Source organism: Muscardinus avellanarius (genome assembly GCF_963383645.1).
Source record: "Muscardinus avellanarius genome assembly, chromosome: 7".
NCBI lineage: Eukaryota > Metazoa > Chordata > Mammalia > Rodentia > Gliridae > Muscardinus > Muscardinus avellanarius.
In genome coordinates this window covers 27,060,395-27,077,261 of record NC_137793.1, presented here as the reverse complement: position 1 = coordinate 27,077,261, position 16,867 = coordinate 27,060,395, and the positions used below count along the sequence as shown (strand labels likewise).

At 43.5% G+C, this 16,867-nt stretch overlaps 2 protein-coding genes across 2 annotated transcripts in view; one reads left to right on the top strand and one right to left on the bottom strand.

Moving 5' to 3' along the window:
• LOC308265016 (olfactory receptor 2G6-like) overlaps nucleotides 1-16,867 on the bottom strand; it is a gene marked incomplete at both ends in the record, with an annotated part of 658,093 nt that overhangs the window by 59,786 nt on the left and 581,440 nt on the right. The gene's annotated exons all lie outside the window — the stretch shown is intronic.
• TRIM58 (tripartite motif containing 58) lies at nucleotides 462-13,541 on the top strand (the record flags this gene model as incomplete). The annotated part of the gene is made up of 6 exons (XM_080699334.1): nucleotides 462-875; nucleotides 3,354-3,449; nucleotides 5,883-6,113; nucleotides 8,670-8,692; nucleotides 8,787-8,887; nucleotides 12,952-13,541. 6 exons carry the CDS (start codon nucleotides 462-464, stop codon nucleotides 13,539-13,541), a joined length of 1,455 nt encoding a protein of 484 aa, XP_080555460.1.

The window sequence follows — 16,867 nt, the reverse complement described above, 5'->3', positions numbered from 1 at the left end:
AATGAGTATGCTGTTTAAAGAAACGAATTTGAAGTTTCCGAGTTTATCCTTAGCCAAGTGTGCGCGCTGTATCCAGTTCACTTGAACATCCCGCGAGGACCAGAGCTTGGTTAGAATAGAATCTTTCCCTTGATCGATACACTTAAGGAATGTTTGCAAAATTTTTTAGATTTTAAACCTTTTGGGATAATAATTTAAACTCCAGTGACTTTTCAGCTTAAGATGTCTTAGCCATTGCATTATGTTAAAGCACTCCACACTGTTCTTTTAAAGAAAAGAAGGAAGAGTTCGGTGTTCTGGGAGGTCTCAGTACTGAGTTATCTTTACCCTGCGGTCAGGGTGTCTGCGCAGTGAACTTTCTCCAGGAGTGGTTCCACGGATCCCTGGCCCGGGGCCAGCGATAACCCCCGGCTGCCTCTGGGAGGCTGCTGCCCTTCCTCGGTCCTGCTGGGGACCGCGCCATGGCCTCGGGGGCGCCGGGGGAGCGGCTGCGCGAGGAGGCGCGGTGCCCCGTGTGCCTGGATTTCCTGCAGGAGCCGGTCAGTGTAGACTGCGGCCACAGCTTCTGCCTGCGGTGCATCACCGAGTTCTGCGACAAGTCGGACCGCGCGCAGGGCGGCGTCTTCGCCTGCCCGCAGTGCCGCGCGCCCTTCCAGCCCTCGGGGTTCCGGCCCAACCGGCAGCTGGCCGGCCTGGTGGACAGCGTGCGGCAGCTGGGGCTGGGCGCGGGCGCGCGCAGGTGCGCGCGGCACGGCGAGGAGCTCAGCCGCTTCTGCGAGGAGGAGCAGGCGGCGCTGTGCTGGGTCTGCGACGCCGCCCCGGAGCACCGGGGACACCGCCGGGCGCCGCTGCAGGAGGCCGCGGCGCGCTACCAGGTGAGCGGGAGGGCTGAGCATCCTCGGGACCCGGATCCAGAGACACCTCGGGGTCCCCCACAGCTCTTATCTGCCCTTCCTCGGAGCTCAGACGGGCGTCCCCGGCTGCCTTTGGCGTAGAGTTCATCTCTCCAAAACAGCCCACACATGTAGATCTGCGTTCGCGTCGAGTTCATCTCTACGTTAATTAATATTGTCCCCCAAACAAGCCACAGGTGTTTGGACAAGGGTTAAGGATAGCATCCGGTTCGGCATGGTTTCGGGACGCCAATAAACCTTGCGAATGGCTGTGCCCCCTGGAGTGGGAGTCAGGAGCTGAGCTGAGCGCACAGCCCACTCTTTGTTCAACAAATATGTGGGGACTTGAAGAGATGTTTGGTATTGGAGTATTTGAGCCCTGAATGTGGCATCTGTGGAGGAGCTGGGTATAAAATTCTTCCTGTTGGTGCCACTTAAGGGTTCTTGGACATATTCTACATGCCCTTGAATTCTTAACATCTGGAATAGCTACTAGCATGCACACACATACACATAGTCAAAGTCATCTTTAAACTACGGATCTACATGACCAACTACTATATCACACTGTAATAAATTACAAATATTGGCTTTCATAAAATTTATTTACTTTGTTTTAAAGATTGGGATATTTTCTAGTCAACAGCCCTCCTTCCTATAAATCTCGCTCCAGTTTTCTGTTTGATTTCTGCTGTCTTCTACAAAATACAGGCATTGGGTGCTTTCTAGTTATACTTTAAAGTATGCTCCTGCCTGATTGAATCCAGAAAGTACCGCAGAGAGCAAAGGTTACTATCATATATGTTCAGTGGCTCTTTAGTTAAATACCAAATAAAGTGTTATCTCTGTTCCTCAGCCTGCACTCAGGGCCTTCTAGGGCCTTATATTTCTACCACTCATCCTAGCTGAACATGAGCCCCAGTAAAAATAGCCCAATCACTGTTTCCCCAAACACACCACCCTTCTTTCATCTCCTTGCGTTGGCTCACAGTTCCGTCCTTTGGTCAGAGGTAGTTGTTCTCCACATACGAATATCAAAGTGCTCTAAATAAACGTCAATGTGCCCAGCTTGCCAGATGACACTGAGTTCTAATTTATTTATGTGCAACATTATATACAGCATACTATTTTTAAGTTATTTATTTATTTATTTATTTATTATTTATTTATTTATTGGTGGTACTGGGGTTCCTGGAGACCCTTCTTCCTCCAGGCTACACTCCCAGACCTATTTTATATTTTTATTTGGAAACAGGGTCTCTTAAGCTAGCAAGGCTGGCTTCAAACCTGCGCAATCCTCCCGTCTCCGCCTCCCAAGCGCAGGGATTACAAGCCTGTGCCACCACGCCTGGCACCAGCATACTATTTAAAAAAAAATAATGGCTGGGGGTGGTGGCGCACGCTTGTAATCCCTGCGCTTGGGAGGCTGAGACAGGAGGATCACACAGGTTCGAAGCCAGCCTCAGCTACTTAGTGAGGCTCTCAGCAACTTTGTGAGACCCTGTTTCCAAATAAAGTATAAAGTAGGTCTGGGAGTATATCCCGGAGGCAGAAAAGCCCCTAGGTTCCACCCTTAGTACCACCAAAAATAAATAAATAAATAAATAAATAAATAAATAAATAAAGCAAATAATGTGTACGTAGAATTTACTGGAGAACTTTGGAGATAGAATTTGTATTTGTGTCTACTAAAAACATAGCTATGTATGTACCTTTGTGGGTGTTCTCTGTAAATAAGACATACACATTTACCTGTTGTGGGAGTTCTGTCACTGAGGAGGGATTTAATCTCTGTGAGGTTATTTTCTTTTACTCCTTATGAGATTTACAGAATATTATAATTTTTTTACTTAAAGGTTTCATTTAAAAGTTCATTGAAAAGGTTTATTTCTGGCTATATAATGTTACTAAAACTACTACTAATAAACATTTTTTCTTATCATAAGTATGAAATAAGAAATTGCATTGTTCTTCAGCCTAACACTAACAAATGACATTTCATCTAATAATGTTCATTAGCTTTTACCAATTTTTTCTTTTTTCTGTTTTTTGGTACTGGTGATTGAATTTAGGGACACCCTATCTCTGAGCTATACCCCCAGCTCTTTTAATTTCTTTTTTTTTTTAATTTTGAAACAGAGTTTCACTAGGTTGCTGAAAGTCTCTCTCAGTTGCTGAGGCTGACTTTGAACCTGCAATCCTCCTGTCTCAGCCTCCCAAGTACTGGGACTACAGGCTGGCACTACCATGCCCTGCTATGGGTACACATTAAGATCAATTTCTGTGTCTGGTATTAAAAGACATTTACGTCTAGTTTAGTTAAATTATTAAAGAGGTCAAAATTATTTATGTGTTTTCTAGGGAGTTTTCAGTTCATCTCCATCAATTCTCACAAATCTGGGTAAGTTTAAGTGCTGGATGGGTACAGCTGTGATGGTTTTGGAATATCTCCCCGCACAGGTGAAGCTACAGATGGCCCTGGAACTAATGAGGAAAGAGATGGACGAGGCTTTGGCGCAGGAGGCTAACGTGGGGAAGAAGACCATCATTTGGAAGGTAAGATGCTATCAAGGCTTCAGGAGGCGTGTGGTCTGAGGGATCCAAGCCATTATCCCTGTATTTTCTGTTCTCCAACACTCTTTCTCTGTCTACTTAGTTGCCCAAGAAAATACTACATTATCACCCTGAATCATAGTCTCTCATATTCATTTTAAACCTCTATTGACACTATTCAACCAAAATCATGAATAAATAGATTTACTCTTTTGCTTTCATTGTAAAAAAAAAAAAAAAAAAAAAAAAAACACTGCTATATCTCTATCATGGGGAATTTCACTTTAAAATTGCATTTGTGAGATGAATTTGATAATGGATATTAACACAATTTATCACAGTCAATTTAATTATTTCCATATTACAGGATCAGAACTTTGGGCCTATTTTCAGTTATCCATTCACATATTCCCTCATTCATATTCTCTCTCTCTCTCTCTCTCTCTCTCTCTCTCTCTCTCTCTCTCTCACACACACACACACACACACACACACACACACACACACACACACACACACGGGGTGGGGGTGGGGGGGCAAAATGCCCCTTCCCCAGATGCATTTTGGAGTATAAAGATTCGGAGGGATGGTGTGCTGCTGCCATCTACTGGGTAGGGCCGGGAATGCCGCTAACCACCCCGTAACCTCAGTGCTCATACCTCAGTGGTCACACTGTCAACTGTGACAAGATTGTGAAACTATTTGGTACATGATATTTGCAGTGTATTATAGAAAATTATTTATAGAATGTTTACATAGTGCTCTTGATTGATCTTTCTCCCTCTCCAAATAATGTTTATTTTCTGCCTATTCTTTATATTTTTATAATTATTTCCCTCAAAAATTTAGATTTATACCCAATCCTAAGACAGGTATTCCATAAGTACCATTTTCTGGCTACGTTTCTTTTACGGGATGTGTTTTATACTTTCATTTTATTTGTTGATTATAAGTAAAGTTAAACACTGATTCAAAAATTTTGTTCTTCTCAGGCTAGTAATCCAAGAAAATTGCTTTCAGTCTTGGCCTGATTACATATTTATAAAACCAGAATCTCCATGTCCAAGTCCTGTATTTCCACTTTTTTGAAATCCTCCATGCCTATTCTTACATGGAGGTAATGCTACCAGCTCTGCTCAGAGACAAGCAAACATGCATCATCTTTACCAATAAAGTGTCAAAATGAGCTAAATACGAGGACATATTTGATAGAACTGAACCCTAAATCTATGAAGCACTCCTCAGTTTTGTATCTTCAGATACATTTGCAGTACCCAAGAGAATGCTGTGAAAGGAAGATGGACCACGACAAGCCCTTCCGTCCACCGCCCCTCCAGCCCAAACACAGCTCAGCGCTTCCTCAGTAGAGGAGCTACAAGCCCAACGCAGCCGCCCGCCCCACCGGGTGCGAGGGAGCAGCGCGTATGTCCACGTGAACTGAACCTCTCAGAAGACAGATCATGGAATTCAGAGTTGGTTGACTTTATAAAGAGGCAGAGATTGTATGAATCCGGAGATTTAGAAAATGGTAGAAGTAGGTAGGAACGGAAAATTGGAGAAAGGAGTTTAGTCTTAGGGGATTTGGACAGAACTACTATTTTGGTGTTAAAAAAAAAAGTGATAGTTTAAGTCTTTTAGTTACCCCCCCCCCCCGAAAAAATCAGGTTTAAAAACAGAGCAGAGATTCCATGGCATGAATAATTTGGGAGAATAATTTACTTCTCATACTCAGTTTAAAGTAGTTTTCTAGGTACTAATCTAGAGAGAATTAGATTTAGATGCCATAACTTTGTAACATGAAGGATGTTCCTTAGGTCTACTCAGATATCTTAAATGTGACCCTGGGGGGAAGCTTGGTGGCACAGTGCTTGCCTAGCATTTGTGACATCCTGGGTTCCACCCTGGCCCCGAAAGAAAATTGTAAATGTGAGATTTGAGTGGAAACCAGAAGAATAATATTAAGTAAATGGCCTTAGTGACATTTAGTTTGGTTCCACAATTACCATGACATGAAAGAACGTTTGTGTTTTTCTCCTCCCTAAGCCCTGTGTTGTTCACATTTGCACACTCAGGCTTCTTCAATTCTCCTCTCAGTCCAGTGGTTTCTAGTGCTGCCGGCGACGAATCTGAGGTTGGAAGTGACTTCTCTTGTGTGACTGGACTCGCCCTTCACTGTGCTCAACAGATTAGCATTTAACTGAAATCCCCATGCCCCTCTTTCTGTTACATTTTACTTATGATGTGGAAACTTGTATATAAAAATGTCCCTCCCCCAGTCTATGGCAACATGGGAACCAGACCTAGTACTCTATCCAAGCTCCAAGCTTGGAAACTCCACCAGGATGCTGTTTCTGCAGGCCATTAGCGAGCAGAGGGGTCCTCTGCAAGCCCAGCTCCCTTCCCATTGCTGATGCTGTGGTTACCATCTTGCTCCAGGAAAAGGTGGAAACTCAAAGACAGCGTTTCAGGCTGGAGTTTGAGAAGCATCGTGGCTTTCTGGCCCATGAGGAGCAGCTGCAGCTGAGGCGTCTGGAGGAGGAGGAGAGGGCCACCCTACAGAGGCTGAGGGAGAGTAAGAGCCAGCTGGTCCAGCAGAACAAGGTCCTGAAAGAGCTGGTGGAGGAGCTGGAAGAGAGGTGCCATCGCCCTGCCCTGGGCTTGCTGGAGGTGAGGCCTGTTCTGGTTCAGGCAGACATGAAACTGGGCACTCGGGTACCCAAAAAGCACCCAAGAACGTGCTAGGAAGGCATTCTAAGGCTAAGCACTAAGATCAAGACAGAGGGACTCCAGAGAATCCTGATGTTCATATTTTGTTTTGTTTGTTTTGCGGCACTGGGGATGGAAACCAGGGGCATTCTACCTCCAAGCTACACTCCCAGCCCTATTTTTTAGTATTTTTATTTTATTTTTTGCAGGTCTGGGGATGGAACCCAGGGGATTTGACCTTCGAGCTACACCCCCTGCCCTATTTTTTATTCTTTATTTTGCAACAGGGTCTCACTAAGTTGCGGAGGGCCTCACTAAGTAGTTGAGGCTGTCCATGAACTGTGATCCTCCAGTCTCAGCCTCCCAAACGCTGAGTATTTTTATTTTTTTGAAACTGGGTCTCACTGAGTTGTGAAGGGCCTTGCTAAGTAGCCGAGGCTGTCCGTGAACCATAATCCTCTGGTCTCTGCCTCCCAAATGTTGGGATTAAGGAGTGTGCGCCACCACCCCCAACCTTGTTGCTCATATTAAAGACAAAAACTTAAGTATTTAAAAAGTAAACTTAGTTTAACGATTCATGAACTTTTCTTTTTTTCCATTCTCTTTTTGGTACTGGGGATTAAATCCAAGGACATTCTACCTTTTTTTTTTGGTGGTACTAGGGTTCCTAGAAACCCTTCTACCTCCAGGCTACACTCGCAGACCTATTTTATATTTTTATTTGAAAACAGGGTCTCGTAAGCCAGTGTGGCTGGCTTCGAACCTGCACGATCCTCCTGTTTCTGCCTCCCAAGTGTGGGGATGACAAGCGTGTGCCACCACACCCGGTGGACATTTTACCTTTTAATTTTTATTTTGAAACGGAGTCTCACTAAGTTGCTGAGGGCCTTGCTTAGTTGCTGATTCTGGCCTTGAATCAGGGATCCTCCTCTCTCAGCCGCCCAAGTACTGGTATTACAGGCATTTGCCATCATGCCCAACTGAATTTCAACATTTTTAATGATAATATTCATTGCCTCACTTCACTATACCTCAAATAATATTTTTACACCATGAACGTGTTAAAATAATTTATAATACAAATCTTAAGGATGATATATTCTTGGGTAATTCAAATTTATGTTTATGTCCTCCTCCCTTATCTAGTACCAGTAAGCTTCTTTTACACTCCAACCCCAAGACCAAGGCCTGTCATTGGCATATAGGATTAGGCAGTTTATTTCTCTGCTTTTTAAGCCTTAACAAAATTTGCCTGACTGCTGACTGCTTTTAGGAAAGAAAAAAATAAAGTGCAGATGGTTTGTTTAATTTTCCTTTGAGATATAATGTTGTCCGATAGTAATGACTTTCTTATCTACTTATATGAGTAGCTTTGATAGGTAGGTTTAAAGAATTAGGAATTTGAGGAGGTTGATACAGGATGATTGCAGGTTCAAGGTCACTGTGCAGTAACTTAGTGGGATTGTTTCAAAATAAAAAGGCCTGGGTGTATAGCTCAGAGGTAGAACACCTCTGGGTTCTATCCCCAGTAACCTGTCCCCCCAAAACACAGAAGAATTTGAGGTTCTCTTGCAAGGACATGTTGGATAACTTTTTTTTTTTTCAGCACTGGGGATGGAACCCAGGGCCTTGGGCATGTTAGGCAAATGCTGTACTGGTGAGCTGTACGCCTGGCTCCAGTACTGTATTTTTTTATCCCTACTTTTTTTTGTGTGTGGTAATGGGAATGTAACTCAGGGGCCTTCTACCTCCGGGCTACACTGTCAGACCTATTTTATATTTTATTTGGAAACAGGGTCTCACTAAGTTGCTGAGAGCCTCACTAAGTAGCTGAAACTGGTTTCAAGCCTGTGTGATCCTCCTGTCTCAGCCTCCCAAGTACTGGGATTACAAGTGTTCGCCACCACACCCAGCTTATCCCTACTTTTGTAGGGATAAAATAAATTCTGCCAAATATTTAGAATGATTTTAACCTAATTTCATCTGCATAAGGTACAGAATGTAAATCCTTAGTAAAATCGACAAGTGCCAGAATTATCAATTAATAGTTCAATTGATAGATAATTGAATGATAGATTTCGTGAAAATTAACCTAAGTCAGTCTGTCTAATTATTACTAATTTTATTAATTGATTTTCATGTGAGAATTAAGTTATAATCTATTTTTGGTTTTCATCAGCAGAGATCCTTTGTCACCTATGGTTTTATCTTAATCATTAGCAATTTCTAATACAATGTAATAAGTTTTTAAAGTGTGTCTTCAGTCTGTTAAAAGGATTTCTTTTTGTGTGGCACTGAGGACTGAACACAGGGGCATTCTACCTCTAAGATACACTCCAGCCCTATTTTATTTTGAAACAGGTCTCACTAAGTTGCTGAGGCTGGGCGTGAACCTGCTATCCTCCTGTCTCAGCCTCCCAAGTACTGGGATTACGAGCATGTGCCACCATGCCCAGCTTGTCAAAAGGAATTCTAAGGTCTTCCTTACGCCTGTTTGTATTTCCCTTTCACTTCCAGGGTGTGGGAGAAGTCTTGAACAGGTATGCCTTCTTTCTGAATCAGTGGAGGGCTTGGGAGGGGCAGAGGAGGCTGGTGCTAGCCGCACTCACATTTGTGGTCCTCTGCTCTTCTCAGAAGTAAGACTGTCACCCGGCTGGAGCCAGAGACCATCCCCTTGGAGCTGAAGACAGTGTGTCGCATCCCGGGCATGAGAGAAATGCTGAGGAGGTTCCAAGGTGGGCTGCATCTCAGAGCTGGGAGCGGGGGCCCAGGATTTGACCATTATTGCCCCATGTAACATACCAGTCATTTTGTGGTACCAAAAAGAACTCAGAGTCCCAGAGGCAAGCATTGCATGCATTATTGTGAGAGCAGGCCCTCAAGACTGAGTGTGGCGGCTTCTGTGTGACATCCCCTTACTTGGGGACACATGCCGACAGCCCCACCTCCTTCCTGAGAGCAGGGTTATTACCACCACCAACCCTGTCTCCTATAGTCAATGCAACACAGCACCTCCAGGCACCAAATTGTGTGGGAGTTTCTTCCCAGCAGCAGCTCATGTGTTCTCCAGTGGATTTCCAGCTGGGTGTCTCACTCAGTTCCATCCTGACACTCTACCTGGAGGTTATATTGGCTCCAACAGGTAGAGAGCCTGGTCCCATAGAAGTGTCCCTACCTCAGGCGCGGGTGACAAGCAGGTTGTGGTCAGTGCTTCTGACTATCCCACTACAGGCCAGGCTTCTTGTAACCCCCTCTTTGAGTTCAATTAATTCGCTAGACAGGCTCACAGAGAAACATTTAGGTTTAGTCACTTATTATAAAGGGTATTACAGAGGATACGGATAAGCAGCAGGTAAAGGAAATGACCAGGGTGAGGTAGAGGAGAAGGGGCATGGGGGGTCCATGTCTCTGTCCTCTCTGGGCGCAGCTCCTTCTGGGAATCTCCATGTGTTCCGCTACCCAGAAGCTCTCAGTCTTTGGGGTTTATGAGGCTTTGTGGTGCAGGCGTAAGTAAACAGCTCATTGGCTGTTAGTCTGTCAACTCCACCTTCAGCCAGCTCTCCTCCCCAGAATAGGAGTGTTACACTCCTATTGGTAATACTGGTACCTCCCCAAATTTACTGAACCAAATAATTGAGACAGGCCTTTGGGAAAAGAGAAAAAGAAATGTATTGATTTTCTAGCAAATTGGAGACACCAGTGAACTTAGGAGTTCAACAACAAGCCCTGGATTCTCCCCAAAGAAAGGAATCAAGTCCCATTTAAGAGTTAGTTTTTCAGAGTCATGCTGGTGTCTTATCAGAAGGAATATAATTCATGTCTAATTCTTCTTTGAGTCAGTTCTTATCCAGATCCGCAAGCCAGAGTCATGTTGGTGTGTTTGTCAAAAGAGGCACAGTTCATGTCTAAGTCTCCCTTGAGTCAATTCAAATTCACAGTTGCCAGGTCCCCATCTGTCAGCAAACAGATCATAACATGCCATGTGTCACAGGGAGTATAAAAAGGGGGAGGTCAAAGAAGGAAAAATATCAGCTTTGAAACAGATCATCTTTTAGCTGCCAGGGTTGGAAGGAGGCCATATTACAGAAGGATGTAGGGCTGAAAGTTCAGTCCCTCTGACCCCAGGATGGTACCCCAAGCAGCCAGACCCCATCCTGAAGCTACTTATCAGGCCAGCTGCCAGTCACCTCCTTCACATACAGAAGATACTTTTCTCTTTCTGGAGACTCCTAGGACATTTGGAGCTGTATGTCAGGGAGCAGGATGAAGGCCAAAGGTATATTTTACCATAGCACAGTGGCACATGATTGCCCTTAAAGGCTTCCATGCTGAACGGGAGGATCACCTGGCTTCCCCGAGGATCCCATTGATTACAGTGAGGCACAAGACTATGCCAAATGATGGGAATGGGGGTGCACCCTGTACACAGGAATGAGGAGTGGGCATTTGTGAATAATCCTGATGAACACGAGGCTGTGGATACCCAGGTAATCTACATGTGGTTAAAGTGACGGGCTTGAAAGTATGGTTCATCGCTTATTAGCTGTAAACAGTAAAGGTGTGTCTTTGTTTATAAATTCAGTAGATGATTTTTTTTATAGGAATAAGTAGTTTCAGAAATTAGTTTTGCTCAATCTGATTGTATTGTTCTTTAGAGCCTTACAGAGTCAATAGTTTTTACAGTTCATTTTAAGATCTAATTCAGTTCTTATCCAGAGCTACAGGCCAAGGTCATGTGGTCATGTTTATCAGAAGGGACCTGGTTCATGTCTAAGTCTTCCTTGAGTCAGTTCAAATCCTCGGGTAATTCAGGCCAAGTAATGAAAACAGCCCGATGAGGGGAGACCTGCAGGGATAGGCTAGGGCCAGGTGGATGGACTGTCAGAGTTTGACACTTTGTCTCTGAGGGAGAAACAAGGTCACCAAAGAGTTAGAAATGCAAATGTAGGATGATCAGACTAATGTTTTATGAGGATTCCTGGGTATGCCTCGTTGCAAGTAAATTACAGAGGACAAACTTAAGTGGGAAAAGCATTTAGAGCCCTTTATAATAACTGAGTGGAAGATATTTGTGGATTACAATAGGTGTGGGTACAAAAGGTTCTGAGAAGCGAACATATCCCTGGTATGTTGGAAAGGCGCAGCTGGTAAGGTTTGCATTGGATTGGTTATATGTTGCAATTAGAAGAAAGTTATGAGTGATTCCAGGGTTTTGGGTCTCAAGAACTGGCATCGCGCAATGGCTCTTTACATTTGTGAGTCCTCCTGCAGGTGAAGGGGTAGAAGGGTGATTGGGTTTTGGGGCATGTTGATGTTCCAATCAATAGAAATACCCAAGCTGGGCATGATAGCACATGTGGGAGGCTGAGACAGGAGGATCGCAGTTCGCAGACAGCCTCAGCTACTTAGTGAGGCCCTTGCAACTCAGTGAGACCCTGTTTCACAATAAATAATAAAAAAATATAGGCTGGAAGTGTAGCTCAGAAGTAGAATGCCCCTGGGTTTCATCCCCAGTACCAAAAAAAAAAAAAAAAAAAAGAAAAGAAAAGAAAAGAGAAAAAAGAAAAAAAAAGAAAAAGAAATAGCTGAATGTTGATGTTAGGTAGACAGATGAGTTTATGGATATGCAGTTTTAGGAAAAAAGGTCTAGGCTAATGATATGCATCAGGGATCAGTCGGCATAGGAATGAAAATTAAAGTACTAAGTGAACTAATCCAAGAACACATAGGGAGTGAGCTGAGAAAAAGAAGAGGTCTGGGACTTGAGACCATAGTTCTATCTGAATGGTTTTATCCAAAGAGAAGAGGGCAGAACAGCAAAGGAGGCCAAGGAGGGGGGGCATTGATGTCTGGTGACTTTGGAAAAGAGAAGGGAACTTTCCCAGGAAAATCAGGGTTTCCATGATGGCAGTGATACAGATGAGCCTCCAAGATGAGGCCAGACATAAGCCCTCTACTACTGTGGGGACCACTGAGAAGATGGACAGTTTTGCTAGGATATGGTTCTGTTGCTGCAGCTGGGTTTAAGAGAGAAGGAAGGAGACTGCAATAAAAGCTGTTTCACATATTTCTTTTACTACAAATGGCAAGGAAAAATGTGCTAGAGCATGAAAGGTATGCAGTGATATAACACATGTTAGATAAGCCTTAGAGGACTCCATGGGAGCCTACTGTTTACTAACTACCCCTGTAGTTTGGGAAAATCATCTAAAGCCTTTGAATCTCCTCATCTCTAGTGTGGAGATGATAATGGCCATACTAAGGGTGCTTTCATGGTTTAATATAGATATTGTGCAGGCAATGCCTACTTAGATGACCACTCAGTTTGGGTATCCATAAAAGTTCACTAGAAGCTGTTTAGAGACAAGTAAGAATGGTGATAGTAGTAGCAATAGTGATAATAGTGTATTTGTTATGACATTAAAATGAAACCATATTAATGTACTTTTTTGAATGTTTGAAAGGAAATGCTCTGAGTATTGTATGTTAAATGCAGAAGATCCTCCTCAGTACACCCAAATGTCTTGGATGAAGATAAAGAATCTCTATGGTTACGCATTTGGTTTCTCAAGTCTTTGATGGCTGTTTTCTGTGGGGGAAGTACTGACTGGGCAATGGGGAGGTAACAGTAGAAGACACCAGAGGTGAGGGATGTGCTGCAGCCCCTCCTGGTGACGTGCCCACTTGTTATCTCTAGCAGTTACCAGAGTGAAAAGAACGGGCACCTCTGTCTTCCTCCACAGCTGCTCAGGTCTGCTAGTCCGCATGTCCTTTGACATGTCCCACATTCTCTCCACAGTCGATGTGAAGCTGGACCCGGCCACGGCACACCCTAGCCTTCTGCTGACTGCTGACCTGCGCAGCGTGCAGGACGGAGAGCTGTGGAGGGATGTCCCCGGCAACCCTGAGCGATTTGACACGTGGCCCTGCGTGCTGGGCCTGCAAAGCTTCTCCTCAGGTCGACACTACTGGGAGGTCGTGGTGGGCGAAAGGGCAGAGTGGGGGCTAGGCGTCTGCCTGGACACAGTGCACAGAAAGGGGGAGACCACACCGTCCCCAGAGAACGGCGTCTGGGCCATGTGGCTGCTCAAGGGGAATGAATACATGGTGCTGGCCTCCCCGTCTGTGCCTCTTCTCCAGCTGCAGCGGCCCCGTCGTGTTGGGATTTTCTTGGACTATGAAGCTGGTGAAATCTCGTTTTACAATATGACAGATGGATCTTACATCTACACCTTCAGCCAACTGTTCTCTGGTGTTCTCCGGCCTTATTTTTTCATCTGTGACATGACTCCTATTGTCTTGCCACCTATGACTGAAGCAGAGTCAGGAAACTGGGCATGTGGGGCTCACCCGGACCTCAGTTCTGATGATAGAGATGACCGGTCCTAAACTTGTGATCTCAGATTCATTACGAGCCTAATGATTACAGAGAAGGACATAAGTATACAGTTTCAACAATTGTCCTGATTTAGGTCAGAACTTTGGTTTTTGTTGCTACGGAAAATTTCCCTAAAAGCATAATGAGAAGACATGAGTTATGTGCATGCAGGAGAAAGTTGTAGAGTATAATGATTTTGCAATTGGAGAAGTTGCATCAAATTGCATTCCCAGGTGGCCCACATGTTTTCTTGATGGGATATTGATCAAATTTGAGTGACCTTGTATTAAAGAGTTCTATGTGTTCATTATAATCTTTTATTATCTTCAGTGCCTCTTCACTCTTAATATTCTATGTATTAAGATTTAGAAATGGCAATTCTTAGACTGCTTTCCTCTCACTCTTGCTTTCTCCCTTCTTTCTCTCTCTCTTACTCCTTACCTTTCTTTTGCTTTATAACTCTCATTGTTTAAGCTTTTATTTCCTTCTAGATTAATATATTCAGAACCATTTCTTTATACATTTATGTTTTATTTATCACTATATTTAATTACTTTCTATCTTGTTTAGCTTGGGACCAATTTTTGAGAATTATGAAATTCCTTACTCTGAATCTGACATCACTAATTCCTAGATTTTTACCTTTATCTCTGGATAAATCTTTAAAGGTAGAAATTTCTCAGAATTTTGATTCAATTATTTTTCTTTGGGATCAGGACAGATGGATGGACTAAGTAACTGGTTTGAGAGTGAACCTCCCTGCAGGGTTCACTCATTCACTGGGAAGAGGAAGACTTTCAGGAAAAGAGGCAACCTTCACATGCCTTCTACCCCCGAGCAGGGTACCAATTTTTGTTGTTTTTGTGGTGATGGTACCTGGGATTGAACCCAGGGGCATTCTAGTTCTGAGCTATACCTCTAACCCTATTTTAATTTGAAAGAAGTTTTCACTAAGTTGTGGAAGGCCTCGCTAAGCTGCTGAGGCTACCTGCAGACTTGCCATCCTCCTGTCTTAGCCTCCCAAGTACTGGGATTACAAGCATGTGCCATGACACCCAGCTTGGGTTACCAATTTTAAGACCTCAAAAAATGGTGCCCCTTTTCTCTCAGTCTTAGTTCTTGTTTGGTTCTTGTACATAGGACAGTGATAGTGCTCATACAGTGTTGTGGCAGATATTTAAGGTCATAATTGCCAGGTGTGGTGGCACACGCTTGTAATCCCAGCATTCGGGAGGCTGAGACCTGGAGGATCGCGGTTCATGGACAGCCTCAACTACTTAGTGAGGCCCTCTGCAACTCAGTGAGACCCGGTTTCAAAATAAAGAATAAAAAATTGGGCAGGGGGTGTAGCTCGGAGATCAAATGCCCCTGGGTTCCATCCCCAGACCTGCAAAAAAAAAAAAAAAAAGGTCATAATTGACATGGCTAGTTTAAATGTAACTTTCTTATGTAAATACAATATAATGATGATATGATGAAAGTAATTCAACTTATTTCTAAAGTATCTTCTGTCTCTTTCCAACAAAAGCCCTTAAAAGTCATTGAAGACTCCCTTTTCTGCCCTCTTTTTCTGTATCTATCTTATAAATAATTGCCATACAAATGTTAAAAGGCTTTTATGTAAAATACTTAAGTGCCAACCAAATGTGAATTATGAGCAAATTAACATTATCCTTATAATCTACCGAAAGTTTAATTCTCCCTTTAACTCTATCTTGAAGTTCAGGATATTTTTGTCTTTGGGGAAGATTTCTATGTATGACATCTTTCACATATGTTCTGATCACATACTGACATAGCTTTCTAGATTTTAAAATAGCCTCAATATAAGCCAGTACTTCCCCTCTCTATATCTCATTTGCAACCAGAAGAAGTAACATGTCTCTATATCGTGTTTGTTATTTAGCAGACCCTGTGCGTCCTCCTGGATTCATGATCTGAGGAAGGACAATGAACTTCAACTGGGCAGTAGAGTCCCATCCCCAGGGAGTCAATGGGTTTGAGGTGAATCTCTCCTGGAGCCTTCAACCATAGGCTGGGAGAGTGATCCCTTCTGTTAAGGAAAGAGACACCCTTGAGTGCCTTCTGCTTTTCTCCATTGGGTGAGAAGAGAGCCCCAGCATGCCCTTTCCTTGCTATGCAAACCAGTATCCTGGTCTCCACAGGCTCCTTTTTTAGTCTTGTCATCCCAATGCACATTTTATCACGGTTTATGTTAGCCACTGAGCCAATGTTAAATCTTCCTTCGCTTTTTTCATTCTAAGCTTCAAAAATCTTTGTGGATTCCCTGCTATGACCCCTATTCCTTTCTATTCCCTAAAAAGTTTGCATTATTCCCATGTGCAGTAGCCTTTTATATAGACTTTTTAAGCTTGGTATGTCTAAAATTCCTCCTCTGAGTCCCTCCTAAAAACAAAACAAAAGCTTTCTCCATCTGAGCAGATGACAACTCCTCTCAGACATCTAGTTGAGCCTTTCTTGGCTTTGTCATCCCACATCCAGTCCTCAGCAGTCCCTGTTGTTCTACCTCCAGCTGTCCCTGAACATTCTGCTGCTGTGATCATGGTGGGAACGCCTACCTCCTGCATCATTTCCTAAGGGCCCCTCTCTGTATGGCAGCTGGACTTAGTGCTGAGGTGGTCATGGCATCATTGCAAGGACCTCTAATCACTTTAAAGTAAAATTGTCCAGTGGATTCTCAGACCCTTGGCCCTGACCCCCAAATCCTTCTCTGATTCTGTCCCCTCCATTCAGCTCCAGCCACTTGGCCTCCTGGATGGGTTTAGATGGAACCAAGAACTTCCCACCATGACTTCCCCAGTTCTTTTGGTTTGAAATTCCCTTCTTCCTGGTGCATCCTGAATGCATTTTCTTCATCTGCCCTAATCCTCTCAAATTTAGTTTCTCAGGGAGAACTAGACAGCCAGGTTACCCCAGAGTCTACCCTGAGCTTTCCTTCTCAGCCCCTTCACTCAGCTCATGGGATTCTTTATTATCCCATATGTATATCAACTTCTAATGTATTGTATTGTTTATTTATTTATTTATTTATTTATTTATTTATTTATTTTTAGTGGTACTGGGGATAAGATTCTGGGCATTACATATGCTAGGCAAGTGCTCAACAACTGAGCTGTAGCCCCAATACCTATTGTTCTCTTATTTATTGTTTTTTAAAACTAAATTAATTAATTAGCATATTTTTCCTTTTTTCCCTTTTGTGGTAGGATTTAAGAGTCATGAGGGGACTGTTGACATTGATTCGTTCTTCAACATATTCCAGGCACCTGGAATGCTGGTTTGTTTGTGGTTGTCACAAAATACATATTTTATGGGT